General features: G+C 65.0%; 1 protein-coding gene across 2 annotated transcripts; it reads right to left on the reverse strand.

The window, feature by feature from the left end:
- Positions 1-814: 814 nt before the first annotated feature.
- Positions 815-27,928, reverse strand: DOK7 (docking protein 7). Of its 2 annotated transcripts, XM_068975515.1 has the most exons (7): positions 27,875-27,928; positions 27,760-27,805; positions 18,618-18,848; positions 16,421-16,621; positions 4,075-4,194; positions 2,263-2,379; positions 815-1,467 (listed from the first exon to the last, which is right to left on the reverse strand). In XM_068975515.1, exons 1-7 carry the CDS (start codon positions 27,926-27,928, stop codon positions 815-817), a joined length of 1,422 nt encoding a protein of 473 aa, XP_068831616.1. The 2 variants fall into 2 exon arrangements, with proteins under 2 accessions (XP_068831616.1, XP_068831617.1); XM_068975516.1 differs by lacking the exons at positions 16,421-16,621; positions 18,618-18,848.

Genomic DNA, 27,928 nt, shown 5'->3' on the forward strand with positions numbered 1-27,928 from the left:
GAGGCCCCCGGATTTCAGAGACAGCAGAAGGCCCCAAGCGGCAGGGCCGGGGCAGGAGGCGGAGAGAGCCGGCCACACGGAAAAGGACAAGACGGTAAGAAAAAACAATTTTATTTCCAGTCTAAGAAGGTCTTACAAACAGTGTCAGGTTTTAAAAATGTGAAAAGAGCAACGAAAGGTCTTCAGCCGACAGGGAAGGCACAAAGCGGAACATTTACAGGTGAGCTGAGCGCAGGACCCCGCCGGCCGGAGCCCAGATGGGCAGCCACGGGCCTCGCCTTCCACGGGGGCGTCCGGAACCAACCGCGGCGCCAAGGGACACAGCAGGCCACGCAGCCAAAGTCCATGCAGGTGAGCAGGCCACCCCCGAGGGCGCACGCGGTGCCTGGGGCCCCAGAACAGGAATGGACGTCCCCACCCTGCACCTTGTGGTCCTGACCACCGACCTTTTCAGCTCGGCCAGGATTGGGAGCTGGTCGGGGGGTGGTCCTGGGGCTCCTGACACGTGAGCCTGACCCTGCCCTGCTCCCCGCCCACAAGAGGCCGCTGTGAGTGAGCCACGGAAGTGCCACGGTCCCGAGAGCAGACCCCCGCCAGCCAGCAGGCCCCCTGAGCCTCGGGGTCCTGTTCAAAGGATGGGCCACCTGTGGGCGCAACTTCAGCAGGAGGCGCAGGGGCCAGGCAGGTGGAGGCCCCTGGCACGCACGTCGACGGGCCACGGGGAGGTCCTCAGGTTCTGCCTCCCTGAACCTGCCCAGGACGCAGCCCTCCCTGCAGGCTGGGCCCCTACCCCCACCCCAGGCCACCGCCACCCTCAGGGAGGGGGCTTTACCTTCAGTCCTCCGCAGACGGGACACGCGGAAAAGAGCGCGGGAGGGGGCCCGGCGTGGGGGGCACCCGCTTCCCAGGACTCGCCGGCCCCTGCCGCCGCCTCTGGCGCCGGTCCCCGCCGTCTCTCGCCAGGCCAGCCCGGCGCGATCGGGGGCTGGTCCCCGGGCGCCTGGCGCAGGCTGCGGGGCGTGTCGTAGTGCGGCCGCGGGGCGGCGGGCACCTGGTACTCCGCCGCCCCCGGCGGGCAGGCGCACAGGCTGGGCTCCGGGGCCCCGGCCGCCGGCAGGCTGAGCAGGGAGCCAAGCTCGTCGCCAGCCCGCCACACGTCCAGGCTGCTGCCCGCGCACGACGAGAAGCTGCCCGAGTAGGAGGAGTGGCTGCCTGTGGCGATGCCGCTGTCCGAGGAGCTCTGGCGGCCGACCTCCTGCAGCTGCCGTGGCCGCAGCGGCTTCGGGGTGGGCCTGGCGGCGCCCGGCGCGGCTTCCCCAGGGGCCTGGGCGGCAGCCAGCCCGGGGCCCTCCTGCGACGTGCTGGCCGAGGACGAGGACGGCTCTGGCCACGGCGTGAGCCGGCTGCTGGCGCTGACGTCCGAGTGGCTGGCCTCTGACGACGAGCTGGATACGCTACGGTCGTCTCCTGGGTGGGAGAGCCCGGGGCTGAGGCTGCAGAGGGGCTCGGCCACTCGGGTGGGCGGGGGGCGGGGGAACCTGGGTGGGGGGCTGACGCCTGGCCCCTGGGGCCCCCGGCCTGCGGAGGCCTCGCGCTCATCACGCCGGGACCGCTCACACAGCCCCTCCCCAGACCCCGCCCCCAGGGCCCGCCCCCCAGGACGGCCCCCTCCCCACGTCAACGCCCTCCGGACTGTCGCCCTGGGAACCAGACGTGAGCCCCTTCTCCAAGGAGATGGCAGCCCCGGGCACACCTGAGACCCCTGCTAAGGGGCCTGGACGGGCCGCCGTCCCCAGCGTACACCCGTAGGGCTGTCGACCACCCCAGAGGACGGGAGGACCTGCAGGGCTCCTCTGCTCTGGCCCAGGAGCCCCCGGTGCCGCCCCCCCCAGCGAGCTGCAAGGACCCTGCAAGGGCCCTCAGCCCCTTCTGTCCCTGTCCCCATGAACCACAGCAGGGGGGCTGACACCTCGGGCCCCTGCTCTGGGCAGATGGTGCAGCCACGCTTCTCCCGGCCATTTCGCGGCGGGGTGCGGGCGGGAAAGAATTCAAGCCCAGCCCGCCAGCCGACTCCGCGGCAGCACCACGCCCTGGTCAGCATCCAGGCTGGAGCTGGGTGAGTGTGGCCCCTTGTGTGAGAGGAGCAGAGGGGTGGACAGGAGCTGGGGCGGGGGCGGAGGGGCGGGGAGGGCGGCTTAAAGGAGCGGCCCCAGCCCCAGGGCCGCCGGACCTCCCCCCACCTCAGCCGGGTCCCAGCCCTACCTCCGCTGCCTGGGCGGCCGGAGTGCGAGAGAAGGCTGAGCCGCTTCTCCAGCTGCAGGGCTTCCAGGGCCTCCTGCGCCACCCTTTCCTCCAGGGCGGGGCCCCCGGGGCTCGGGTCTGCAGCAGAGCGGGGTGTCAGTGAGGACGTGGCCCCAGGCCTGTACTGGCAGCGTCCTCCCTGTGACCCCAATGCTGTCGAAGCCCCGTGGACCCTGGTCCAGCCCCAACGTTAGGACGGAGACCCTAGGGGAACCCCCACCGTGCCTGCACACAAGCCACTGGAGCCCGAGCTCAGGGAACCCCAAACATCCCCATGCAGGTCCCCCGGCCACCATGTCCTGGGCCCAAAGAAAGGCCAGCTCCTCAACCACCAGCCGATGGCCCTGGCCCGAAGCAGATAGTCCCTGCAGGGGGGTGGTCAGGACGCCAGGACACCCTCCCGCGGCTGGCGGGTCTGCAAGACGCTAGTGCTGGACAACTCGAGGCCCCACCCCTCGCCCTCCCTGAGCCTGGCGTCCCGGTCTGCACCCCAGTCACAATGGGGCCCAGGTGGGAACGCACAAGACACATGCTCAGGGCAGGGGGAATCTCGGAACTCTAATTCCTCCCTTCCTCCTCCTAACTCTGTTTGTCTGAGGCAGCCCCTGCCTCCAGGCCTTGGTGTCTGCGTGGGCCCCAGCCGAGCCGCGGTCAGCTGGAGGAGACAGTCCAAGACCCCCGAGGGTTAAGGCTGCACACCCAGTGAAGCCCACATCTCAAGAGTCGCTGACGATCACGGGCCTTGGTGGGACGGAAGCCAGGCTCCGAGGGCAGAGCCCCACCAGCTCCGTCCACACCCCACGTGTCCACCCATGCCCTGCCCACACCCTCCCCACCCACGCCACCCACACCCACCTGTGGCTGCAATGCAGGAAGGTGCCAGCAGAGGGCACAGCCATGCCACCCAGCAGAGCCTGGGCAGCGGGGCTCTGGTCCCAGGAGCCCTGTCCCTGCAGCTCATCTCCCCACCTCCCCCCGGCTCACGGCAGGGGTTGGGGGCCCAGGGGCCGAGGCAGGGAAAGGGGGTACCTAGCACAGCCCCAGCCTCCCTAGAAGGCCCACCTGACCCCCGTCCAGCTGCTGGGCTCAGGCAAGGAGGCCACAGCTGGGAGCTCAGTGACCAGCTGCTGCCTGACACAGGCCTTGCTCTCCCACCTGGACCAGGGGACGAGTGCCACCTCACGGGGGCCAGGGCAGCAGCAGCAGTCCCGGGTACCAGCGCCCAGAGGGCCTCGGTCCCGGGGAGCGGCGATGCCCAGGGCCCACCTTTGTCCCTCCCAGGGTGGCTGTCCCCAAGCAGGGGGGACAGAGCTCACCCAGTGCAAGGAAGTGTCTGGCTAGCATGCCATCCGGGGGCCGGCAGCATTCCCGGCCCAGGACTCTTGAATAAGAGGGGCGCCCCGCCCACGCCAGGGAAGCGGGGAGAAGGCCAGGCCAGCTCAATGCAGTGGCCCCCCGGCCCCACCACCACAACGTGTGGACACCAAGACCCCACCTCACAAGGCGGCCTCCAGCCCAAACACCAGCCCAATCGGGGCCAGAGACCTGACCCCAGCGACCTGGGGCAAGGCTCCCAGCCAGGTCTGGGAGGCAGGCCCCGCTCAGGTCTCAGAGGGGGCGGTCCTCGAAGCCGCAGCCTCTGAGCGTCTTGTGAAGGAGGGGCTGTGCAGGTGTGAGCGCTCCCCACCCCGGGAGCCCAGCGGGGGGTCGCAGCAGCAGCCCCCCTAACCCTCTGGCCAGGCAAGGCGCCCCCTCTGCCCACCACGCACTCACCTGGGAGAACTGGCCGCAGCCCGAAGGGGCCCTTGGTGGGGGAGATGCCTCGGACGATGCAGTCGAACAGGAAGCTGATCTGGTCTCCCTCGGCAGAAGACAGGAAGAAGACCCCAGCCCCTGCGCAGGGAGGATGGACCCCGCTGTCAGCCTCGCCCAGGGCTTCGGTGGTGTGGGACCCGTGCGAGGTGGGCGCGGGTCGCCAGGTGGAGGCTGCCACAGAAGCAAGGAAACCCGCGAGGCCCCCCAGCCCCTGCACCAGGGCGACGCGAGCCTCTTCCCCACCTGAGGGAAACGCACAACTCGCCCAGGAGGCTGCGGCACACGCAGCTCTCCCAGGCCTGCGGGCACCAGGCCGGGCTGAGCAGCCTGGGCCGGGTTGGGGAGGGAGTCCTGCCCGCTGGTCCCCGGCCGTCAGCCATCTCCCAGGCCAGCGTGAGGAGCCGGGTGACTTCTGAAGGACGAGGGCCACGGCGGAGGGTGGCCGGAGGCTGAGGGGCGTCCTGCCTGCACAGAGTGCCTAGTAGCCCCTCCCCACGGCCCGCGCTCCTCATCTGGGGTGGCGTTGGGGGGGGCGGGTGCACCCCCCAGGAGGCGGCTGTGGGGCCCGGCTTCCTCATCTGGGGCCGTGCTGAGCGGCCTCTCCTCTTCCCGGGCGTGTTCTCAAGGTGGGGGCCCCTGGAGCACCCCCACCCCGGCACTCCCACCCACAGAGGGTCCAGGAAACGCTCGCATCCTGAGATGCAGGAAGGTCACGGTGGCTCACACAGGACTTAACTTGAATTTGACGCTAACTGAAGCCGCCCGTTTGCAGCCTGTCAAACAGACACTGTACATCTGCTTCGACCATAAAAAAGGGCACCCTGACCAGATGTAAAGAACGTCGGTGTCAAAGAGGACAGTGCTGGCCCTCCGTCCAGGGTGAGACCCCTCCCCAGGTGCCAAGGCCACGCTGACTCACGGGGCACGGGCCGGTCCGTTCTTTTGGGGTGGGAAGCAGAACCATGAGAACAGGTAACCCTGACTTCTTTGTTCTGACGAGATGAACTCTGATAAAGCCGCTGAAAACCTCTGCTTCTGCAGAGCCGTTTGGCCAGCAGGCTTACAAGTCAGTCCTCGGGTGGGGCTCAAACAAAAGTCTTCTTTCTCCTGTGACTGAAGTTTTGTCGATCACTGTTGTTGACTGGAGCGGGAGGCCGGCTAGGGTCCTAGCCCCGGGGAGGGGGGCGAGGGAGGAGGACGGGGCGCCTGGGCGCAGGGACCTGGGTGGAGAGCGGCAGCGGGGGGAGCCCGCCAGGGTGAATGGAGTCCCGCGGCCGCGTGAATGGGGACGCCGGGTCCTGCGGCCGCGCGCCCAGCGTGCTGTCACCGCCCAAGAATCCCTCGTGCCTCTCGGCCTCTGCCCAAAGAAAGGCCGGCCCCCATGGAGGAGGAGGGCGCTCGGGGTGGGGCGGGCGGCCAGGGAAGTGGGGAAGCGGCAGTCACACTCGCCTGCCCTGAAGGACGGATTCCATGGCCCCGGGCCAGCCCCACACGTGGCGGTGCTGCTGTGCCCCAGGGCGGCCCCCAGGGCCCTAGCTGGTGACATGCCCACCTGAGAGACAGGAAACAGAGACGGGGCGGGGGGGGGGCACGCCTGGGCACCAGGAACCCCGACCTTAAGCAGAGTGAGGACACCCCCTCCCGCCCGCCGGCCCCCTCTAGGGCCCCCTGAGGCTCCCTGCCCGCAGGGCTGGGCGGTGTCTCTCTCTCCTGGCCCGGGGGAGGGGGGGTGGTGCTGACCAAGAACTCAAGCTGGGACCTTGGCCGACAGCGGGCGGACAGGGAGGAGGCCCTGTCCCAGCCGCCCCGCTCAGCTGGGGCCAGGCCTCTAATCCCGAGCTTACGGTCAGCTGGCAGCGGCTGTGGCACAGCCAGTCCCCCGACTATAAAAAACTGCATTACAGGAGGGAGCGGAGCCGGCGGCATTCCGCGGGCGTCTGCGGGCTCCTGCTCCCGCACCAGCCGCCACCCCACCTCCTTGACGGCCCCAGGGCCTCCCGCAGGGGATGTGAGTCTCTGAGGGCCCACCCAAGCCTCACAACCAAGAGACGAGGCCGCCCAGACCCAGCACCGACCGCTCACTGACCCGGGCTCCCCTCTCCATCCCAGGCTGTGAGGAGCAAACACACCTGGCCTCCCTGGCACAACTCCCCGGGGGTGGCCACATCCGCAAGCCCCCTCCCTGCCCCCTCTGCCTAGGACACCCCTCAGCCACATGTAACCACCCTTCTCCTGTTGAGACTCTGCCCTTGTGACATGGCCTTTCCTGGCCCCGACCCCTGTGCTCCTGGAGACACTTTCATGGGACCCCTCCTCTGGGGCAGACCCAGGACCCTTTCCCTCCCTTGTGTGGATGCTGTCCAGGCCGCCAGGCCCAGCACCTCGAGGCAGGACCACTTCTGGACCTTCTGTGGATTCCAGTATCTAACTCAGGGCCAAGCCCCAGGAGGGGCCCCCACTGAGCGTGGATGGAAAGAGGGGGGTGCAGAGGCAGCCAGGCCCCTGCCTTTAGACGCCCCTCCCCAAGAAAGGGTCTCCACGCTTCCTGTTTGCTTGCCTGTCTGCGAGGAGGGGCACAAAGCTAGAGCCTGGCCCTGTCTTGCCTTGTTGTGCAGGTTGGGCTCCAAAGTCACTGCGGACGGCGACCGCGGCCATGAGACCGAAAGACGCCTGCTCCTGGGAAGGAAGGTCATGACCAACCTGGACAGCACATTAGAAAGCAGAGACCTGACTCTGCCAACTAAGGTCCATCTAGTCAAGGCTGTGGTTTTTCCAGTGGTCATATATGGATGTGAGAATTGGACCATAAAGAAAGCTGAGCGCTGAAGAATTGATGCTTTTGAACCATGGTGTTGGAGAAGACTCTTGAGAGTCCCTTGGACTGCAAGGAGATCCAACCAGTCCATCCTAAAGGAGATCAGTCCTGAATGTTCATTGGAAGGACTGATGTTGAAGCTGAAGCTCCAGTACTTTGGCCACCTGATGGGAAGAGCTGACTCATTGGAAAAGACCCTGATGCTGGGAAAGATTGAAGGCAGGAGGAGAAGGGGACGACAGAGGATGAGATGGTTGGATGGCATCACTGACTGGATGGACATAAGTTTGGGTAAACTCCGGAAGTTGGTGATGCACAGGGAGGCCTGGTGTGCTGCGGTCCATGAGGTTGCAAAGAGTCAGACACAGCTGAGCGACTGAGCTGAACTGAGCAGGTGTGGTCACTGACACCATGCCTCTCCCACCCGCCTCCTCTCATCCATGTCCCTGAAGCCTCCACTCCACCCCGAAGCGGGTCCAGTCCCCTCTCCTGGGCTCTGGACCACAGGAAGTGGCAGAAGGGACACTCTACAGGGTTTGGGGCCCAGGCACGAGGGGCTGGCAAACCTCAGGTTCCCTGTCTTGGAACCAGGCACCCGGGTTGTCCTGTTGGAAGGTAAGGCCCAGAGGAGAGCTGAGGTGTCCCAGCCAGTAGCCAGCATCAGAGCCCCAGGCCATGCCTGAGGCCATCCACCAAATGCCACTGCCCAAGTGACTCTGGCCCACCGCGCGGAGCAGAGGGAGCCGTGCAGACCGCCGACCCACAGAGTCGCAGCCAGGAAACGTCGCTAAGGTTTGGGGGTATCTGTCTCACAGCAATAAGTAACATGGAAACTGAAGATCTGGAGGAGAGTGTCCTGCCAGCAGGAAGCAGCTACCTGCAGGTTCACGGCCGCCTTTCACTCTGGAGACAGACGCTGTGGGTCCCAGGGGTGCAGCAAACCTCACTCCTGTTATAAATGCCATTGCTCCCGGGGAAGAATATCTCCAGGGGAGAAGCATCATGTTCAACTCGAAGATTCGCTAGCCGTGAGAAAGAAAAGCCTTCCTTCAAACGTCCGATGAGCCCGGTTAGATCCAGGCTGATCCCTTTCTTTAATCTCCAGTGTCCAGACCTTTGTCCCTGGATCTCGGTACCCCCAGCTCCTCAGAGAATTCCACTCTCTGCTGGCAAAGACCACACAGCAAACGCCAGTCAGGGACAGAGACTCTGAAGGACTTTGCTGCTGAGAAGTTTCTAGAAAGCTCCGTCCACACAGCACTGGCTATCAATCAGAAAGCTGGCAGAGCTAACTGAGCCTTGGGATGTTATTTTGCAGTTTCCTAATAGAGTGGAGCATCTACTGATTAAAGTTTCATTTGTCTCTGCCTCTATTTTGGGAAAAAGAAGCAAAGTGTGATGAAATAAGTTCATGTGAAATGAAGTTTAAATCTCACCTGATCATTTCATACCCACTGCTGCTGCTGCTGCTGCTGCTAAGTCGCTTCAGTCGTGTCCGACTCTGTGAGACCCCATAGACGGCAGCCTACGAGGCTCCCCCGTCCCTGGGATTCTCCAGGCAAGAACACTGGAGTGGGTTGCCATTTCTTTCTCCAATGCATGAAAGTGAAAAGTGAAAGTGAAGTCGCTCAGTCGTGTCCGACCCTCAGCGACCCCATGGACTGCAGCCTTCCAGGCTCCTCCGTCCATGGGATTTTTCAGGCAAGAGTACTGGAGTGGTGGGTATTTAAACGTATTTAAAATAACAGGGGTGCTATTTAAACAACACGCAGAAACAAAACAGAAAGCAAGTGCTGGCGAGGGTCTGGAGAAAATGGGACCCTCGCACACTGTTGGTAGGAACACAACATCGGACAGTCGTGTGGAAAGCAGCGTGGCAGTTCCGCAGATCATTCAGCCGAGAACCACCATCTGATCCAGCAAGTGTATTTCTGGGCATGCACCCAGAAGAATTAAAAGTAAGGTCTCCAAGAGATATTTGCCTGTGACATCATTCACAATAGCTAAATGTGGACGCAGTCCAAGTGTCCATTGACAGATGGATGGATGACCACAACGTAATCCATCCATACAGCGGAATCTGATTCAGCCTGGAAAAGGAAGGAACGTCTAACACCTGCTGAGCCAAGTGAGACAGGCCAGCCACAAAAGGACAGACCCTGAGTGATTCCACTCAGATGAGGTCCCCAGAGTTGTCAAAATCAGAGGCAGAAAGCAGAATGAGGGGTGGGGGCTGGGCGGGGAGGGGAGCATGGAGCTGGTGTTTGATGGGGACAGAGTTCAGGACGATGAAGAGGTTCTGGGGACGTCGGTGGTGATGGGAGCACAACCATGTGAACGAACGTGCTCACTGCCGCTGAACTACAAAAGTGGCTTAAACAGTGCAGTGAGCATCATGTGGGCTTGGCCACAGTGAACCAAAACCAAGGACAGGTACCAAACAAGCGCTCGGGAGAGTCGGCTCTGTCCCACTCTCCAGCGAGCCACCTGCCCACCCCCACCCTGCCACCACCCAGCAGGATGCAGCCACGAGGTCCAGGCCCCTCACATCCTTGGAGCAGCTCCCGCTAAATGCCAGGAACTCATCGTAATCACCCTGACAATGCCCCCTGCACATGGGAAGGGGGACGCCCAACCCCACCCTGAGCAGACAGCAGGGGCGTCAGCCTTGACCCTGGACTCCGTCCCTGGCTGGATGCTGGCCTCCAGCTCCCAGTCACCCACTGACACCCTGCTCCAGCCAAGGCCACTCGCTGGTGACCCACCTCCCTCCAGTGCTCCCCCCACCGCCCCCACAGGGCTGCACTGGACACCTGCCCAGGCGAGGGGCCCCTCAGGGCAAGCCTAGGGCCTTGCTTTCCTCTGCGCCTCCCCAAGTGCTGGCTGAGGGTCCTGCTCTGAAACGGCATCCTGAATGACTCAGCCACGGAGAAGGCCTGCCCCTCCCCACCTCCACCCTGCCCCCCAGCGGAGCAAGAGGGCAGCGGACTGGGTCAGCTGGTGCCCCTAGCCCTGCACGGGGACAGGGAGCTGAGGTGCAGGCTGGGAAACAGCGGGTGGAGACCCAAACCCAGGCCCCACTCACCGCACGGTGCCTGCCGCCCCCTGGGGCCTGCCATGGTGAGACTCGGAGGCCCAGGTAGGAAGGACACTGCTCAGACAGAGTGCCCACCACTGGGAGAATTCTGCCAAGCACGCCTGCCAGCCCGGAGCCATCACGGGAGTGGGGGCTGGTGCCACCCGCCCAGTCCCTGCAGGGCAGTCTGGCCAGCAGAAGAGTCTCTCCCTGGGAGGGTGAGACTTGGGGTCTTCTCTAGAGGATGCTGTCACCCACTGCCCAGGCGCCTGGCTGCACCAGCAGCGGACACTCCTCGGCCAGAGACCCGCTGGTGCGGTCAGTTCCGACCCACAGAGGCTGCGAAGCTGGGGTCCAGGTCACCACGTGGCACACGCCTCCCAGGCAGGGGCACAGGAAGCTGGGGCAGTGTAGATGGGGGCCTGAGGCTCGGAGAGGCTGAGATGAGTCAGACGTGTCCCTGGGAGCCTCGGGCGAGCCGCACTTCCTGCCCACGGACCACCTTTCTCCCACGTGAAGATGTGGGACGCGGCTCGCGTGCCATCGTGTCTAGATGGTCCCGCGAGGCCACCCTGCCCATCCCCGAGGACACAGTGGGCCCGCTTTTTGGCCTGGGAGGAGACAGACTGAAGCCAAATGCCCCAAGAAGGAGTCCTGGAGGCCGCTGAGAGCCAGAAGGGGCCCCGCCCCACTCAGTCCTGGTGCCAAGAGGTGCTGGGCTGGGCACCGAGGGGGGCCACCTCGCTCAGACAGACAGACTAGGGCAAGTCTTGGGCTGCTCTGTGCCTCGGTGTCCCCATCTGTAAATGGGCGTGTGCACACACCACTGAGGGTTGGTGTGTGGATCTGGCCCCCCCCACTAGGTAGGGTGTCCTGCAGGGGCCTCACAGGCTGACTACCACCCTTGGGCCCTCTCTCCCTGACCCTGAGTGACCTCGGCCTCCCTGGACACGCAGAGGCTCCAGAACCATCCCTGCCTACACATGCCATCGTGGGCTGCAGAAAGGTGACAGATCCCGCCCCGCCTCTGGCCGGGAGAGCACAGACCTCTGGGCAGAAGGCTGAAATCGACCGCAAGTCTGTCCAAAGTGTGACAGGGGCTCTAGACCTCCAGGGGTAAACCTGATCCGGCTCTAGACGGGCTCTGAACCCTGCCTGGGGGCCTTCCCCACCAAGGTGGGGAGCTCAGCCCACGCCGCCCTCCGCAGACCCTCCGCTCGGTGTCCTCGTCACCCACCCTAGCTGGCCCTCCCCCCACCCCCCTTCCTAACGCTCCGGAACCTGCAGGCCCCGCCCCCAGCCTCCTCACGCCCCACCTCCACCCCCCCTACCCCCGCACTCTGGGGCCAAAGCCACCACCCTCGACAGGCCTGCTGGTGGCACCGTCCCGCTCCAGCACTTTCCAGGGCTCCCTGCTACCCTGGGAACACAGCCCAGCTCTGGTCCAGCCTCCGGGGCCTCCCGGAACCGGGACACGGCTTCCGCCTTTGACCTCACCTCGGCCACTCTACCGGGTCCCCACACACACTGTTCCTGCCACCAGCCACGCTAATGTCTGTCTGGAACCCCTTTTCTCTTCCCTCCACTATACCCTACCTTCAGCAGCCAGGCTCAGTTGAACTCCTATTCAACCTGCAGAGGCCCCACTCAAGCTCAGCCTGCAAGGGCCTCCCCAGCCTCCCCAGCCTGTGGCCCTTCCAGGCTTCCCTCACACCCCTGAGGACTCTGAACATCCTTGTCTTCTCACAGAGCCTGAGTCTTCCCGGCGCAGCATGGGCTCTCCACTCCAACCCTGCGCCCAGGGCGGCACACGGAGAATCCCCTGAATACATTCCCCCCTCCTCCAGACTCCCGGGCTGGAGACCACGGCTCCAGCAGCTCTAGCAGCTCCAGCAAGACCAGCATCTGGACCACAATGCCCACAAGAGGCGGGCGAGGGCTTCTCAGTGCTGGACATGTGGGCACGGTGGTCTCTCCTGCTCCGGAGCACCACCCTTTGCTCAATTGTTTGTTCTTGTGGTTCAGTGGCCAAGTCACGCTCAGCTGTTTGTGACCCCATGAAACTGTCCTCCACCATCTCCCGGAGTTTGCTCAGACTCATGTCCATCGAGTCAGAGATGCCATCCAACCATTTCATCTTTACCCAAACTTATGTCCATTGAGTCGGTGATGCCATCCAACCATCTCATCCTCTGTCGTCCCCTTCTCCTCCTGCTTTCAATCTTTCCCAGCATCAGGGTCTTTTCCAATGAGTCAGCTCTTCACATCAGGGGCCAGAGTATTGGAGCTTCACTATACTCAGTTACACATATATATTCACTGTACTCACTTATATACCCGTGAAGAATGGATGCTTTTGAGCTGTGGTTTTGGAGAAAACTCTTGAGAGTCCCTTGAACTGCAAGGAGATCCAACCAGTCCATCCTAAAGGAGATCAGTCCTGAATATTCACTGGAAGGACTGATGCTGAAGCTGAAACTCCAATACTTTGGCCACCTGATGCGGAGAACTGACTCATTAGAAAAGGCCCTGATGCTGGGAAGGATTGAGGGCGGGAGGAGAAGGGGACGATAGAGGATGAGATGGTTGGATGGCTTCACCACCTCAATGGACATGAGTTTGAGTAAGCTCCAGGAGTTGGAGATGGACAGGGAGGCCTGGCGTGCTGCGGTTCATGGGGTCGCAAAAAATCGGACACGACTGAACGACTGAACTGAACTGAACTGAACACTCACTTTGTGAAAATGACTTACAATGCTCGCTGCTCCCCAAGGGGCTGACGAGATGGGCTGGACCCCAGGAGCTGGGGAGGAGGAGAGGCGGAGCCGCAGTGGGCACCAGCCTTGGACTCCGCCGTCCACCACCCGTGGAGTCCCTCCGCAGTCAAGGACCCTGACCCTTGGGGCCGCAGCCGGCTCACGGGGGAACGCCTTGGAAGTGTCCTTGACAGGACCTGCCGACGTGAGAGACGGGGACTTCCCCTGGCCCCTGTCCGAGAAGCTTCCATTCCCCCTTAGGCCCTGTGCAAATGCCTCCCCGGACCTCCCCAAAGCCTTCCCGGCTGCGGCAGGACGCCCGCCCCCTGCCCCAGGTCCACCACTCTCCCTGCGGCTGAGCCTGTCCTGGGTGAAGGGTGCCCCAAATCTCTGCGCCACCCCCAATTGCGTGCCCTGCCCCTGCCCGGGAGCCCTAAACATGCCGCTGCGATCACCCCAGAGACAGAGATCTTGGCCGTCCATGTGGAGGCCACAGAGAGCACATGTCCACCCATAGGGTGCCCAGAGCCACACGGAGCCCCCTCCCCTAGCCCCTCCCTGACACCCAGACGGCGCTGACCCCGCCCCCACACTCCCCAGGGCCCTCTCGGCAGCCGGTCGCTGGTGTCTCAGTGTGGGTGAAGGGGCCAGTGTCCTGTTGCTGCTCTCTGGAGTGGTCTGGGGGTGTGGCTCTAGGGCCCAGGGGCCAGGCTGGGGCCTGCCCTGGGCAGGAGATGTTAATTCCTTCATCCAGAACCTTCCAGAGCCTTCTGGTGACTCTAACCTCTGCTCCAACTCAGGGCCCACAGACTCCCTGAGATCTGAATTCTGACACCTTCAGAGTTGGGATGACCTTGTCATGGGCTGGATGGTGGCCCCAGAAGATAGGCTCACACCCTGGAGCCTGCGACTGGGCCCTTATCTGGAAAAGGCTCTCTGCAGGTGGGCCCAAGTGAAGGCTCTCAGACCCTCCTGAGTCCGAGGGGCCTTGACTCCACTGACCTGTGTCCCACGTGAAGTGGGACCTCGTGAAGCCAGAACCGACAGCAGGGATGTGGCCACAAGCCTGGGAACACCTGGGACCCCTGGGGACTGGAAGAGGCGGGGAGGACCCGCCCAGCCCCAGCCCGACCTTGATTTGGGCAGAACGGCGAAGAGGCAGGCTGCTGTTCTCAGGCAGGGATGCGCTCATTCGCTGCGTGGCCCCGGGGCTGAACAAACCACCCTCCGCCTAGGAGGCCTGCGTCCTGAGTGGCCTGCTGGCTCTGACCACACACACAGGGCTGCATGGTCCCTGCTCACCCCGCCCTGCGTCACCCGAGCTGGTGACAGTCTACAAACCGGCAGAGCCGCGGCCCCTGCCAGGGCCTGGAGGAGAACGGCGCCCCGTGGGACCCGCCGGGTGGCAGGGTGTTGGGAAAGGCTGGCCCAGCCACCCGCCGCGCCCACCGAGTTCTCTGGCCACCGCTGACCGGCTGGTGCTGGCCAGGGGCCTCCAGACAGTCTGCAGGGGAGAGGAGGACCCCCAAGAGGGACTTTCTGTGGGAGGGAGAACCCGCCCTGGAGCCCTCGGGTCCAGGCAGACCCGCCAGGCCCACCCAGAGCCCAAGGCCCAAACTTGGGCCTTGCACAGAAGCCCCAGCACGGCCGGCCACAGTTCACACTGTTGGCCTGCCTGCCCGGGACAGGACTCAGCAGCTTGAGTTGCAGCTTTCGCCCTCCCAGGAAGCCATGCGACTTCTGATGCCTGGAATCATTGACGGTCAGAGAAGGAGCCCACCCACACCAAGAGCTGGAATTTTAAACTCTGAGGTCTCCGGGGGAAAACATCCAGCGGACTCTATTACATTACGTCCGGGCAAATAGAACAGTCTCCAAGGAACCGGTCCTCCCGGCCGCCCCCGCTCGAGGGCACACACCAGTGCCAGCCGCGGCCTGCGTCCCAGTCCTCATGGCAGCCACAGGCCACCCTGCCCGAGTCTCGGCCCCAGGAGTCCCACCAGTCCATCCATGATGCTGGTCTCTGTCCCGCCAGCGCCCCAGCAGCTCCAGGGCCCCTCCGTTCTCAGGAAGGAAGGGCGGCCACACATACCAAGCACGCTGCAGCCTGCTGCCCCCCACCGTCCATGCAAGGGAGCGGGTCGGAGCAGGGCCGGGGCCCCCCACCCACCTGCTGCTGGCACCTCTAAGGTCCAGCGGAGAGGACTCTGGAAGGCGTCCCGGGCAGGCCTTCCCCGCCAGCCCCAGGCGGACGGGCCAACACCTGCGCTCACCTCTCCTTCCTGCTCGAAACCCCCCGGGCAGGAAAACGCACAGGCCAAGCCTCGCGCAAACTCCGGCTGTGGCGCCCCTGCCAGCCCCGGGGCCGAAGCGCCCGCTCTCCCAGCCCGCCTGCACCTCCGCTACGTCACCCCTGCCCGCCTCTCTCTGCAGCATCTCAGAGCTTCTAACCTCCCTGGCGCCCAGGACGAGCCATCACCATGAAATCCAGGGGCTGCAGTCGGCCTGCTGTCTCAGCTGCAGCCCCAACCTGCTTGTTCACCTGTCTGCCCAGCTCCTCAGCAGTTTGTGTCTCGTCCCGTCAAAGCCAGGGCCCGCGGACCTGTCCTGCCTCGCACCACCCCCGCCCCTTGAGGAATGAGGGCCTCAGGCCCAGCCTCCAGTATGACCATGTCCTCAAGTGCGTTCCCTGTGCCCAGAGAAATCCAGGCGCGATCAAGCTCCGGAGTGCAGGGGGGCGGGATGCGCTGGGCCCTGTGGGCGCCCCTGGCTGGCTCTGTCCTCTCCAGGGGCTGTGGGTTGGGGAGCGATCTGTGTTCCTCTAAGAGGATGGGGAGGTAGCCTCCAGCTCTGAGCCCCGATCACCCTTCACACGAGGGAGGGATCCGTGACCCCCCACCTGCGTCTGGGGTCTCGGGCTGACCAGATTTGGGATGCACAGCCCCCACCCAGGCCGCACCCTCCAGCCCAGCACCTTCGTCATGAGAGGGCCCAGCAGCAGGCGCTCGGCCGGAAAACAGCCTGGGGCTGCAGACGGGCTCGGGCCCTCCGGACAAAGGAAGGGAGGGACTATCCCCGCCCCCAGCAGCAAGTGCAGGCCCACAGCGGCCCCCTTCACTGGGAGAACAGCGGGCTGGGGCACTGGAACATATGCCCCGCCGCCCTGCACCCCGAACTCTCCACCCGAGGGCCTGTGCATTCCCCCCGCCGAGCCTCTCCCAGCTGGAGGCTAGCTCCCTGCAGCGTTCACCCGGCCTCAGACACCACCTCAGCCCTGGGCATCACCCCGCTCACTGCTGGGCCCCCGCATTCAGCCCTCATTGCTGACGTCGGCCTGGGTGGGGGGCTCAGGGCTCAGGGAGCCGAAGTGTCCACTAAGCATAGACTCAGGGGACACATCTGTTCTCTTTTTTTCCCAGCTGAGCAGCTCTGAATCCCTGTGACCGGGCCCTGAACTGCCCCCCGGGTGGCCCTGCACTGACTTCGTGTGGGAGGGTGCACGCTCGCAGCCCCAAGGCCCTGCCTCCGGCCAGGGCTGGGGGCTAAGTGCCGGCCTCTTTGAGACTGCAGCTGTGGGCCCAAGAGAGGCCAGGGCAAGCGGGATGCCCGGCTCTGGGGCCACAGCCTGGCCAGCAAGCCCGCGGCCCACGTACTTACAGAATCCACACCTGGTCCCGCCTTCAAAGATGAACCCGTTGGGCACGGCCCCGTAGCGCCGGAGGTCTGACAGCTTCCACTGCCCCGCCACGGCTGGGGGGACGTCCCTGGCCACCACGAGGATGTCGTTGCAGAGGTGCAGGGTGGCAGGGCCGCTCTCCAGCTTGGTGCCCGGAGCCACGATCACGGGGAACCTGTGCACTGGGGCAGGGCGGGGGCGACAGAGTGTTGCTGGGAGCAGACGGCAGCCAGGAAGCAGGAGCCCAGGTGTCAGCTCCCGAGGGCAGGGCCACCCGTCGCCAGAGCCCCGCCCTGTCCCGTCCTAAGGGGGCCCGCCCTGAGTGCCCCCACCTCCCACCCTAACAAGGCTGGACCAACCCCAGCGAGCTCCGGGAGAAGCACACGGGCTCCGGCTGGCAAGTCCGAGGCCTTGGGCGCCTCCTCTGAGAAACCTCCACCCAGTGCAGCTGCTGTGGCCCCATTCCAAAGATGGGAACACGGAGGCCTAGGAGGCCCAGCTTCCGGCCCCTTCTGGAGAGTCCCAGCCCGGCTGCAGGGACACGCGGGAAACCCCAGGCCCTCCCCGCTCCAGTGAGAGGGTCTCCCTGGCGCTGAGCATGACAGTTAGCTCCCCGAGACCTCCTCTCTGCCTCAGCTCAGCCCTTTGCCCCTGAAGCCCCTCAGGAGGGCGGTGGTGAGCTCTTCTCGCCTCACAAGCCCCGCCCCAGCCTTGGAAGGACCTTGGAAGAGGGGTGCATCCCAGAACATCCAGGCCTAGGAGCGGAGGGCGGCCTCCCGGCCTGTGCCCACCAGACTCGCGTCCACCTGAAGCCGAGGGGCCAGCCCCAGCCCCGCCTCCTCCTCCCTCCCTGAGCCCACCCAAGCCCCCGTGGTGGGCAGCAGGCCCTGGGCAAGGACCCTCACAGCCTGGCCCCAGGGGGCTGGGGGTCCACAACCCATCACCGCGTCCTGGTGATTTCTATTTAAGGTGCCAGGACAGGGCAGCGGCTGCCTCTGCACCAGGCCCCTGGCCACTCCCCCACCCCCAACCCTCACAGAAGAGGAGTCACGCGCTGAGCCAGGCTGAACTGGCGGGAACCCCAACGGGAGAACTTTCTGGAAAGGGCTCTTACCTCCTGCCCCTGCGTCCCCCTCACTGGGCTGTCCACACGCATCCCCCACCCTAGATGCCTGGTCCGGGGGCTCCCAGAGGAGGGACAAGCCGCTGACCCCTAGCTGGGCTGGGCTGAGGTGAGCGAGGCCCCTTACTCAGGGTGCAAAACAGGAGCCAAGATCAGTGATATTTTAACGATGATTTAAACAACAACAAAATCAGTGCAAAAAGTCCATGGTGAGTGAAACAGCTTAAACAAAGCCCAGGCTGGCTGTGGCATTGGGGCAGATGCGGACGGGAAGGTTTAAAGACGGCTCACAGACCAGCTTCGCTTTAAGATTTTGACATTTCTGTTCATCATGGGCTTCGAGCTTTCATTTTTAACTGTTTAATAGTGTGTTAAAACATCGTGGCTTTTGAGATAACGCGGGGCTTTGGGATTAAACCGTGCACACCGCTACGTGTGCGTTAGGCAAGCAACATGGTCCTACTGGACCTGGACACGCACAGGGAGCTACGCTCGGGGTCTTGCAGTAGCCTGTGCTGCACGAGGACCTGAAAGCACACACACGTGTGCACACACGCACACACGCACACACGCACACAGTCGAGCCACCCTGCCGCCTGCCCGGAGCTGACGCAGCCCTGTGAGCTAGCTGCACTTCGATAGAAGATGCCAGCCGTGGGTTCTGATGACTCAGCTGGGGGCCGGCCCGCCTCTGCTCGACCACCCCAGTGGGCAGCTGGGGGGGCTGGGTCTTGCCCTTCTCCCGAGAGCACCCTATCCTGCACCCCGCACTCCCCTTGTGGGGCTCAGGGGGGCTGGCTCCTCCTCCCTGGGGCTCTGGGGTCAGGCAGCCACCCGCTAGGGCTAAAGGCCCCCAGGTCACACGGATGTGGCCAAGTTCGGGAGCTCAAGAGGCATCTCCCCCATGAACCTACCATTGTCCCAATCACGGCCGACCAGAGGGCGCTCAGCAGGCACTGGGAGTTGTGACCTGGCCTCTGCAGCCCAGCAGTGAGACCCCCTGGGACCCCTGAAGGCAGGCAGAGGCCATCCCCGTGGGCCCTGGGTGCACTCACCCTCACCCAGCGCGTAGCGGATCCGGGCGTCCCAGGCGCACATGGCCTCGCGGCTGTCGAAGCCCAGCATGACGGCCTGCGACAGACAGACGATGGCCAGTGTGTGGGCCAGGCCCTCGTAGGGCAGGCCGGGCTCCAGCCCGCAGATGTCTTCCAGTGTCAGGCTGCTACGCTCCCGAAGCCCCTTGGCACGCTCTGACTTGTCCTTGTAGGCCAGCATCAGCAGGCAGTCTGCAGGGGGCGCAGGGGTGGGGGTCAGTGCGGCCTCGACCCTGAGTGCCCGGCACCACCCCTGCCACACCCCAGAGACCCAGGCTCCAGGCACGGCCTGCCCCCAGCAAGCTCCGGGCACCCTGAGCCTCCAGCCCCTCATGCGCAAAAGGTACCCCTACCCCACATGGCCACGGGCCACGCAGGCAGAAGTGGGCTCAGGACACTCCCTGGCGGGGACCCGGCCACCCGGCCCAGGGCCCCTGCATCCCTCCTGAGCACAGGCGCGCCCCGCCCGGCCACGGTCCGGTTTCTGCTGAGGGTGAGGGTCCTGGGCCTGATGTGAACACCTAGACGCTAGAGTGTGAGGTGGCCCCGAGCTCAGTGAACGAGCCCCCTCGTCGGGGCAGGAGAGGGCTGGGGGCAGGCACTGGAGGACCTCTCGGGTTGGAGCACTTCCCTGCCCCGCCCAACACTGGAAACGCCTCCCTGCAGACCCGAGGGACACCCGGACCCCAGAGCCTGACTCCACACTCAGCTAGGCCAGCAGACGGAGAGCCTGCCGTCAACCCCTGCCCCGTGAAGACAGAGGGCGGACGGCGTGTCCTGGACACACACTGCTGCGGTCAGGTGGGGGCGCAGCCACAGGCAGACTGGACACCAGCCTGCGGGACGGGCTGGCTCCGGCAAACTCCTGTTTACAAACCTCCAAGGCCTGGGATGGGGGCTCCGCTTCCTATCTGTGACCCTGTCCCTAGCGTTTGAAATGCTTATGTGAGGGGAAAAAAAAAAAAAAAGCAAGGCTGTTTTCATTCTCAGGAGAATACACAGAACCCCAGAGCCCACGGAAACCCACCTGCCACCTGAGGGTTCGGGCATGTTCTCTCCAGAACAAAGCTTCCCTGGAAACACGTGGCCCAGCCCAGAGAGAAATGAGTTACTCGGGAGGCATAAAGGGCACGTGTTGTTATGGAAATGCCCCCCAAGTGTCACCAGAGGCTCAAGAGGAGAAAGCCTGGGGAGGCCGTGAGCACAGAGAGACTCCCAGAAAAGAAGAGCGTGGACACCGGGGCAGCCGCGGACAGGAGCCCAGCATGAGCACAGCCCTGCCACCCTCACCAGGCTGCTCCCCAGACACGCCCAGCACCTCCTGCTGCTCCCCCCTGGCAAGGCCGGCCTCTCCCGGTGGTGTCGCCGTGCGGCTGGCTGTCCCGTCTCCCATCACGCTCCCCACCCTGGAAGGCGAGCTCACGAAGGCGGTCCTCTTCTGCTGCGACAGTCCGGCCACCCAGCACCGATGAGGGTGAGGCCCTTCTATCCCAGGAAAGACTGTTTGCTTCGGTCGTGGCCTGACCAGCAAAGGCAGGGCAAGACTGTCACCTCCTTTGTTTCAGGAGTTATGCTCCCTATGATGTAGCCAAGAGCAGGGTCCGTAAACCTTCCTGGGAGGGGTCAGACAGTAACCATATTCCGCTGTGTGGCCCACGCAGTCTCTGTCACAGTTTTTTCTGTTCGTTATTTATTTGGCTGTGCCGGGTCTTAGCTGCAGCCCTGGGGTTTCTGATCTTTGCAGTGGCAGGCAGGATCTTCGGGATCTTTCACTGCGGCCTGTGGGAGCTAGCTCCCCCATCAGGGATCAAACCTGCCCCTCCTGCGCTGGGAGTGTGGAGTCTTCACTGCTCGGCCCCCCTGGAGGTCCCTGTCACAGCTTCTTAACTGCAAAAGCAGCCAGAAACCACATGCACGGGTATGACTGTGTTCTGAAAACACTTCATCACAGAAGCAAGAGACGGGGCGGATCTGGCTCAGGCCCCGGATTTGCCAATTCGCAGTCTGGAGTCCAGCTTGCCACAAGGGCCCCTGGGTTGCCCCACGGCTCCCTGATGCCTCCTGCTGTCACAGGGGGAGGTCGCCTGCCCTTGCAAGGCTGGTTTGGGGACCTGTGTGCCAGAGCCAACATGTGTCCCCGAGACCATTTTCCCCCGGCCTATCCAGTCTCCCTGGATCCTGGCTCTGCCTAAAATCAGCTCACAGAGATTTGAGAATAGACTCCTTACAGAGATTTGAGCATAGACTCGTGCCCTCACCTGTCTGCGGCGGGGTAAATGGGGACGCCCTCAAAAAAACGTGTCCATGTCCTGACTCCCAGAACCTGCAGACACGCCCTCGTTTGGAGAAAGGGTCTGTGCAGATGTAGTCAGGTTAAGGATCTTGATGGATTGTCCAAGGGGGCCCCGAATCTAAAGATGAGTGTCCTCGTAAGAGACGGGAGGGGAGACACCGACACAGAGGAGAGGCCACGAGAAGACAAGTCACGGAGCGACGTGCCCATGAGCCCAGGAGCCCGAGCAGGCGGGAGAGCGCGCCCCAGCGCCTTTGCAGAAGCACGTGGCCCTGCCGACACCTGAGTGTGGGCTTCCAGGCTCCAGGACAGGGAGAGAGCACATCTCTCTTGTTTCGAGCCCCTGGGTTTGCGACACTTTGTTACCGCAGCCCCAGGAAGCTGAGACACCAGGCAGGTCACTCGTATCCTTTTTCAATATGAACGTAAACAGCGGGGGAGCGGACATGGCTGTGTGCCGAGCCCCACCTTCTCCCCAGTGGAAGCCGCCCGAAGTCACAGCCTGGTGACGGTGGCGGCAGAGGAGTCACCCCCGGACCCCGCCGTGGTCTCCCACGAGCTGGGGCAGGACGCGGCCCAGGGGAAGGGCGGCAAGCTTGGGGCCGGGAGGGACCCCGGCCCAGCAGCTGCCCCGCCTCCTCCCCCCCATCGCTCCAGCCATAAAGGGATCCTATCTTTAAAACCCATCCTATAGAGAGTGCTGCTTAGTGAGAAGCTGCTGGAGGAACAGGCGCCAGGGAAACAGCAATTCTCAGGTCTGGGACCTGAGACAAAGCGGGTCTCAGCTGCTCTGCACCCGGGCGAGAGCGCCCGAGCCTCCAGGGGGCAGTGGCCCGACGGCCCGGGACACACGCGTGGAGGGTGCAGGGGCCCACACAGGCTGCCCAGCCCGGCCGGGGCCCCCCGCCATGAGCACCCAGGGCCGCACCCCTCACACCAGGCCAGCGAGCGAGGTCTCCCGGTCACCAGTGAGGGAGTGCCGCCAGCCTTCCCACCCTGCACCCGAGGTGCCCACTTCATCTCCATGCCAGGCCCCGTGGGCCCGAGGACCCCGCTCACAGCAGCCAGCCTCAGCCAGGCGGCCACCGGGCCTGGAGCCACCAGGACCCTGGGGGCGGGAGCTGAAGCCGCCCACAGGGCCTGGAAGGGGAGGCTCAGGCAGGGGTGGAGTGGGCCGGGGTGGCGGTGCTAAAGGGAGGCAGAGAGGGGCCGCCACCAGAGTGGGAAGATGAAACGAGGTGGTCCACACACAGACACACACACTCGGTCGCGTGCACCTGCGTGCTCACACACGCACCCCTGCTTGCTCGCATGCACACACACTCTGTGCGTGGGCACCACGGTGGGGACTGCCTGACCAGTCCAAGCCCCTCGCCTGTAACCAGAGATAACCCCCTCTCCCCAGCTCATAGAGCCTCTACTTTCAAATGAGAACTCCACAGAGTCGAGGCACGAACACAGCCTCGGCTGGGCATGCAGAGGCCCTCAGCCACAGGCCAGCCAGCAGGGACCTCGGCTGGGAGCCAGGCACCGTCCCATCACCGCAAAACACTGGGGAGGGTCTGCCTGTGGCCCATGCGAGCCCACCCTGGCCTCCTACACCCGCCTGCGCTGAGCCCGGCCAGGGGCAGGAGGCAGGTTCCTGGTGCAGAAAAGGCAAAGGCCCAGCGGCCCTGCTCACCGAAAGGGCCGCTGAAAGATGCCCACTGGGGCCCCTCAGAGCCCACCCCACCTCCTTTTCCATCCCCTGCGGTGGCCTCCCTCGCAGCACTAAGTCCGGTTCACTCTGCTCATGAGTGGCCCAGGGACCTGGGGACACGGCCTGGCTTCTGTGCAGCCGAAACCCAAGAGGGGAGATGGGCAGAGCATGGAAAAGGTGGACAAAAAAGCAAACCCTGAGGACGTGCTGTTCAGGGGCCCGTAGCGGGCACCTGATGCCAGCAGCTGTTCACGGGGCCTCCCGGACGGGACACAGACTCCCGAGTGACGGAAGGCGCCAGCCCGGCAGCACGCAGGGAACAGCATTGCGCCAGAGGGAACAGCTAGTGCAGAAGCCCCGAGGCCAGCATGCAGGTGGGGAAGAGCCATCCGAGGCGCAGGTGAGGTCCAGCCGGTGGGCCTGCTGAGCCAGGCCGAGGCCTCATCCCAGCTCACGGGGGCCTGAGAGCTGTCACCAAACAGGTCCAGGCTGGCTGCGTGCGGAGAATGGGCACAGTGCAACAGCAAAGCTGTCCCGGCCAGGGGAGCTGCCGGCTAGGCTGGGCAGAGGAAAGGGGCCCAGGCTCTGCAGTAACCACGGTGACAGTGGGCAGGGCCTTCCCCCTGCCAGAGGCTGGCCAGCTCACGGGACCCCTTGTGGGCAGAGGCAGGGTTGAGGGAAAGGAAAGAAGAGGCTGATTCTGGATGGGGGCAGGGGGGTACCTGGGGAGAAGAGGGGGCAGCAAGGCGGGTGGGGTTTCTGTCGCAGACACACGAGCCCAAGAGGCCCAAGGGACGCCAGGCGGCCTGCATGCAGGCAGCTGGACACAGGCGCCTGAAGATGTAAAAATAACCACGGGAGTCATGGGCCCCCGGAGGCGTTTACGGCCCGGGGCTGAGCGCCTGGGGGGGCAGCCGGGAAGCTGCGGGCCTCGAGGGGGCGGGGGGCCTGCAGGGAGGACGGAACCGGCAGGGGAGACAGGCGGGCGCCCACCCACGGGGACACGGCAGAGCAGTGCTGTGGGGTTCAGTCCTCGCCGGTCATGGTGACCTTGGGCTGTGCCTTCCGCAGAGCCGCTGGGCAACAGACCCAGGGGCCGCCCGAGGGCTGGGGCTGGGGGCTGCTGACCAGGCCTGCCTGCCAGGGCCCCAGGCCGCCTGACCCATGGGCCTCCGGACATACAGGCCCAGGCCTGCTGCTGATTCAATTCAGGGGAGAGTGCGCCCACCGTGTGCATGTGCAGGGTGCCACGGGGCTTTGCGGGGCTCCGGGGGGGGGGGGGCTCCAGGGGGCTTCACAGGGCATCAGAGGGCTTCACGGGGCTCCAGGGGCTTTGTGGGGCTCCAGGGGGCTTCACGGGGCTCCAGGGGGCTTCACAGAGTGCAAAGGGGCTTCACGGGGCTCCAGGGGGCTTCGTGGGCTCCAGGGGACTTTGTGGGCTCAGGGGGCTTTGCAGGCTCTGGGGGGCTTTGTGGACTCTGGGGGACTTCGTGGGCTCCAGGGAGCTTCGCAGGGCTCCAGGGGGCTTCAAGGGGCTCCAGGGGGCTTCGAGTGCTCCAGGGGTCTTCGTGGGGTGCAAGGGGGCTTCACGGGGCTCCAGGGGGCTTCGTGGGGTGCAAAGGGGCTTCGTGGGCTCCAGGGGGCTTCGCGGGCTCAGCATACAGGCAGCAGCAGGAGCGGTCAGGGCCCTGGGCCCCCTGCAAACCCGCTGCCCACCCACCCTCTGCAGGGATTACCTTGCAAGCCCAGTGAGGACTCACTCTCGTCATGCAATTGGTCAGAGCAGAAGCCAGACCTGACCCGGGGTACTCTGACTCCTGGGTGGACCCAGGGGCTGCAGGAAGCCTGGTCCTCTGTGTCAAGGGTCCATGGGGACCAGAGGGCTGGTCTCTACTCTCAGCCCATGCTTGGGGACTGGCCCAACCCCAGGACTGAGATAGGACACCCATTTCCGGGGGACATGGCTGGTCCCAGGCCAGAAGGTGGGACCAGAGCAGGACCCTCCTGGGCGTCACCACCTGGGAGCACCCTCTCCCTCCCTCCCCCACCCCCCCTCACCCCCCGACCCCCCTCTCTTGAAATGTGCCCGCCTCAGCGGGGCTGCCACTGCATGGGGTGGGGTGGAGGCTGGTGGGATGGAAGCTCAGGGGGCTTAGGGAGCACGTGCCCCAAGGACCCCGTTCCTGGGCTTGTCCGCAGGACCCAGGTGTTGCTGAGAGCAACTGGGCTCCCAGCCTGTGTCCTCTGGCAGGCCCCAGCCCCAGCATCACCTGTGAGACTGAGTCAGGGCCCCTGCCCTCCAGGAACTCAGCACCAGGAGGGAGCGTAGATAGCAGTCCTCCCCAGGACAGGAGCGGCGTGGACACCCTGCTGGCCGAAGGGCGGAGCACACAGTGGGGAGCAGGGGGAGGGGTCAGGAGACCACACCCACTCAGCTAGGGCCAGAGCCCTTGGGTCACCAGCTCTCAGCCCCGCTGTCTATAAGGCCCTGCCCGCTCCAGGACTCAGGGTCCCTCCTGCCGGCTTTTCTGGGCAGAATAACGCGGCCCCGGCAGTGCACACGGGAGTCCCTGCAGCAGGGCCCTCGGAGCCAGTGCCCGGGGAGCTGCCTTGCTGCTCGAAACCCTTTGCACGCCTCGCCCGTGGGTGGGCCACCCTCCAGAGCTCAACCACAGGAGAGCATCTCCCAGCATCCTGAGCCTCGACCCAGGGAGGTGCAGAGAGAGGCTGCCCAGGGTCAGCCGGGGTGGGCCACACCACCCTCCTCTCACGGGGGCCTGGCCCGGGGAAAGGACCGGACAGGAATCCTCGGGCCAGGACAGAGGTGGGGACCCCTGGGGGCAGTTCTCACTGAAGCTTCAGTGAAGACCGCCCCCTCTGCCCAGAGTAGTTTCCCTCCCTCTGACTACCTGAACTTTATTACGAGCATACGTGGTCTTGATTAAAACCAAGTGTGAGCAGCAGAGAAGGGGCCAAGTGGAGAGGGGCACTCCGTGTCCCCCACCCGCCCAGAGTCTCCAATACCCTCTACTGCTCCCCTTGGGCCCACCTGGGAGGGAAATGATTTCTAAAAGCAAGAGCCCTGGGGTCTTCACGAACAGCAGGCAGGGCGGCCCCTCCTCTCATTCCCAAGCTCCCCTCTGCTGCAGCTGGGATCTACGGAGTCTCCGCGATGAGACCCCCATATGCACGGGCCTGCCCCCCACCCAGGTCCACCGAGGGAGCCGGTCTTCAGGATAAGGGGGACCAGGCAGCTGCACCCCTCACAGCCAGGCCCCCAGCGAGCCGGAGAGGGGCCGGCTCATCGGCTAAGGGACGGGAGGAGAGACAGGGGAGTGGGGACAGATCCTTGGACCAGATGGGGGACCACAGTGGGGGTCCCGAGACTCTGGGGACCAGGACGTGGGGCGCAGGGCTCACGACGGACAGCAACCCAGAGGGGCACATGGACCCTCCTCCAGCCCAGTCCCCTCCCGCCCAGTCCCCAGGCCAGGTCCTGCCTGGAGCGCCTAACCCTCTTCTCTGGGCACATCCCCTCCAGCCCCGCCGCCCTAGCGCCCTGGAGAGGCGGCTCTTCCCTCCGCTTAGGCCCGTGGCAAGCTCCCCTCCCACAGGGCTGCGTGTGGAAAGACCCAAGAAAGGCTCGACAGCCACAAGTCCACTTATAGACTCAAAATCTGTGGTGGTGAGGAGCCGGTGCCAGAGGGCCCCGGCGTACAGGTGTGTCTGCCGGGCCCGGCCAGGGCACAGCCCTCACCCAGCTCTCTAGGATACAGACACGACACCCACCACCAGGGGCTGCACATCACCACCCGCCCCAGCAAGGGGGACGAGGCCTGCCTGGGGCTGTGCTCCGGTGGGTCACCTTCCCCAGAGGCCCGCACAGGCCCTAGCTCATCAGCCTCCATGCAAGCAGCCCCCGCCCCGGGCCCCAGCCAGCCCCTGCCCGCTCCGTCAACACCACCTGCGCCCCACCTTGACCATCCACAGCCTGGCCAGTGTGGGGACCCCACTGCCTCCTGGTCCCTAGCCCCGCCAGGCCTCCCTGAGCTCCCTGGGACTAGGGTCCCCCAGCACCAGGCACGGGGCTGGGCCTGCGAGACAGGTGAGCTCAGTGAAGCGGGTGCAGGGCTCAGGCCCCTTGGCGGGGTCGCTGAGTTCCAGGTAGGAGGAGAGTGTGTCCAAGGCCAAACACAGGCCATTGCCCCGCAACCGCAACCGTGCAGCTCCCAGAGCCGGCTTGGCCAACGGATGAGGAGGGGAGCTCCTTGGGAACTGCCAGACACCCCCAGGCGTGCCGGAAGACCGACAGCCTCGCACGTGTGAGGCAGCGTGCACGCACACCCCCAGCAGTGCACACAGACCCCTGGGGGCCTGGGCCAGCTCCAGGGCACCTGTCTCCGGGAACAGCTGCAGCCAACCGGCCCAGAGCCTCCGGGTCGCCGCCGCTCGCTGAGGACCGAGGCTGGAGATGCCCAGCTCCACGTGCCCGTCCAGCCTCCTCCCAGGGGGCACGCTGGCCCTGGGCGGGAGCTGGGACTGGGGGGGTTTCCAGGACACATCCCCAGAGGAGGTCTCTTTCCCCTCTCTCTGTTCCAGGGCGGTCCGGCCTCAGCTCCACCTGGGCAAGGGGAGGGGGTGGCGCCTGGGGTCAATCCGGCCGGACACCCCATCTGGATTTGGGGTCAGTGACACAGCTCAGTCCCCACTGGGCGGGGACTTTCTGGGATGCTCCCTGCGTCGCGATGGGGGAGGGGGCCAGAACAGGCTCAGGCCCTTTCAGCCCTCCGGTCTCCCAACCCCCTCAACTCCACCAGGCCCCTCTGAGGTCTGGTCAGCCCTCCTGCCAAGGCGGGGTCGGCCGAGGGATCTGGGGTCTGAGACGACGTCGGGGCTCCGGGCCGAGTCGGGGCGCCGGGAGGGTCCCCGCAGGCCGAGGCCGGGGCGCTCTCCGGTTACAGCCCTCGCCCCGGGGCGCCCGCCGCCGGCTATTTCGGGCGAGCTGGCCGGCGCTCCGGGCCTACCGGGCGCACGCAGGAGGCCGCCGGCGGCCGATCGCGCGCGCGCGCGGGCCCCCCCCGACCCCGCGCCGGCGCCCCGCGCCCGCTCACCTGCCACCGGCGAAGGCTTGCGCAGCACCAGCCACCTAGTCTTCCACTGCGGGGACAGAGGGAGCGTGAGCCGCCGCCCGCGCCCGCCCCGCCCCGCGCCCGCCGCGGCCCCGACCTTCTTGCCGTCCCGCAGCTTGACCTGGCCCTCCACCAGCGCCGCCTCGGTCAT

The sequence above is a fragment of the Capricornis sumatraensis genome, chromosome 7, assembly GCF_032405125.1.
Source record: "Capricornis sumatraensis isolate serow.1 chromosome 7, serow.2, whole genome shotgun sequence".
NCBI lineage: Eukaryota > Metazoa > Chordata > Mammalia > Artiodactyla > Bovidae > Capricornis > Capricornis sumatraensis.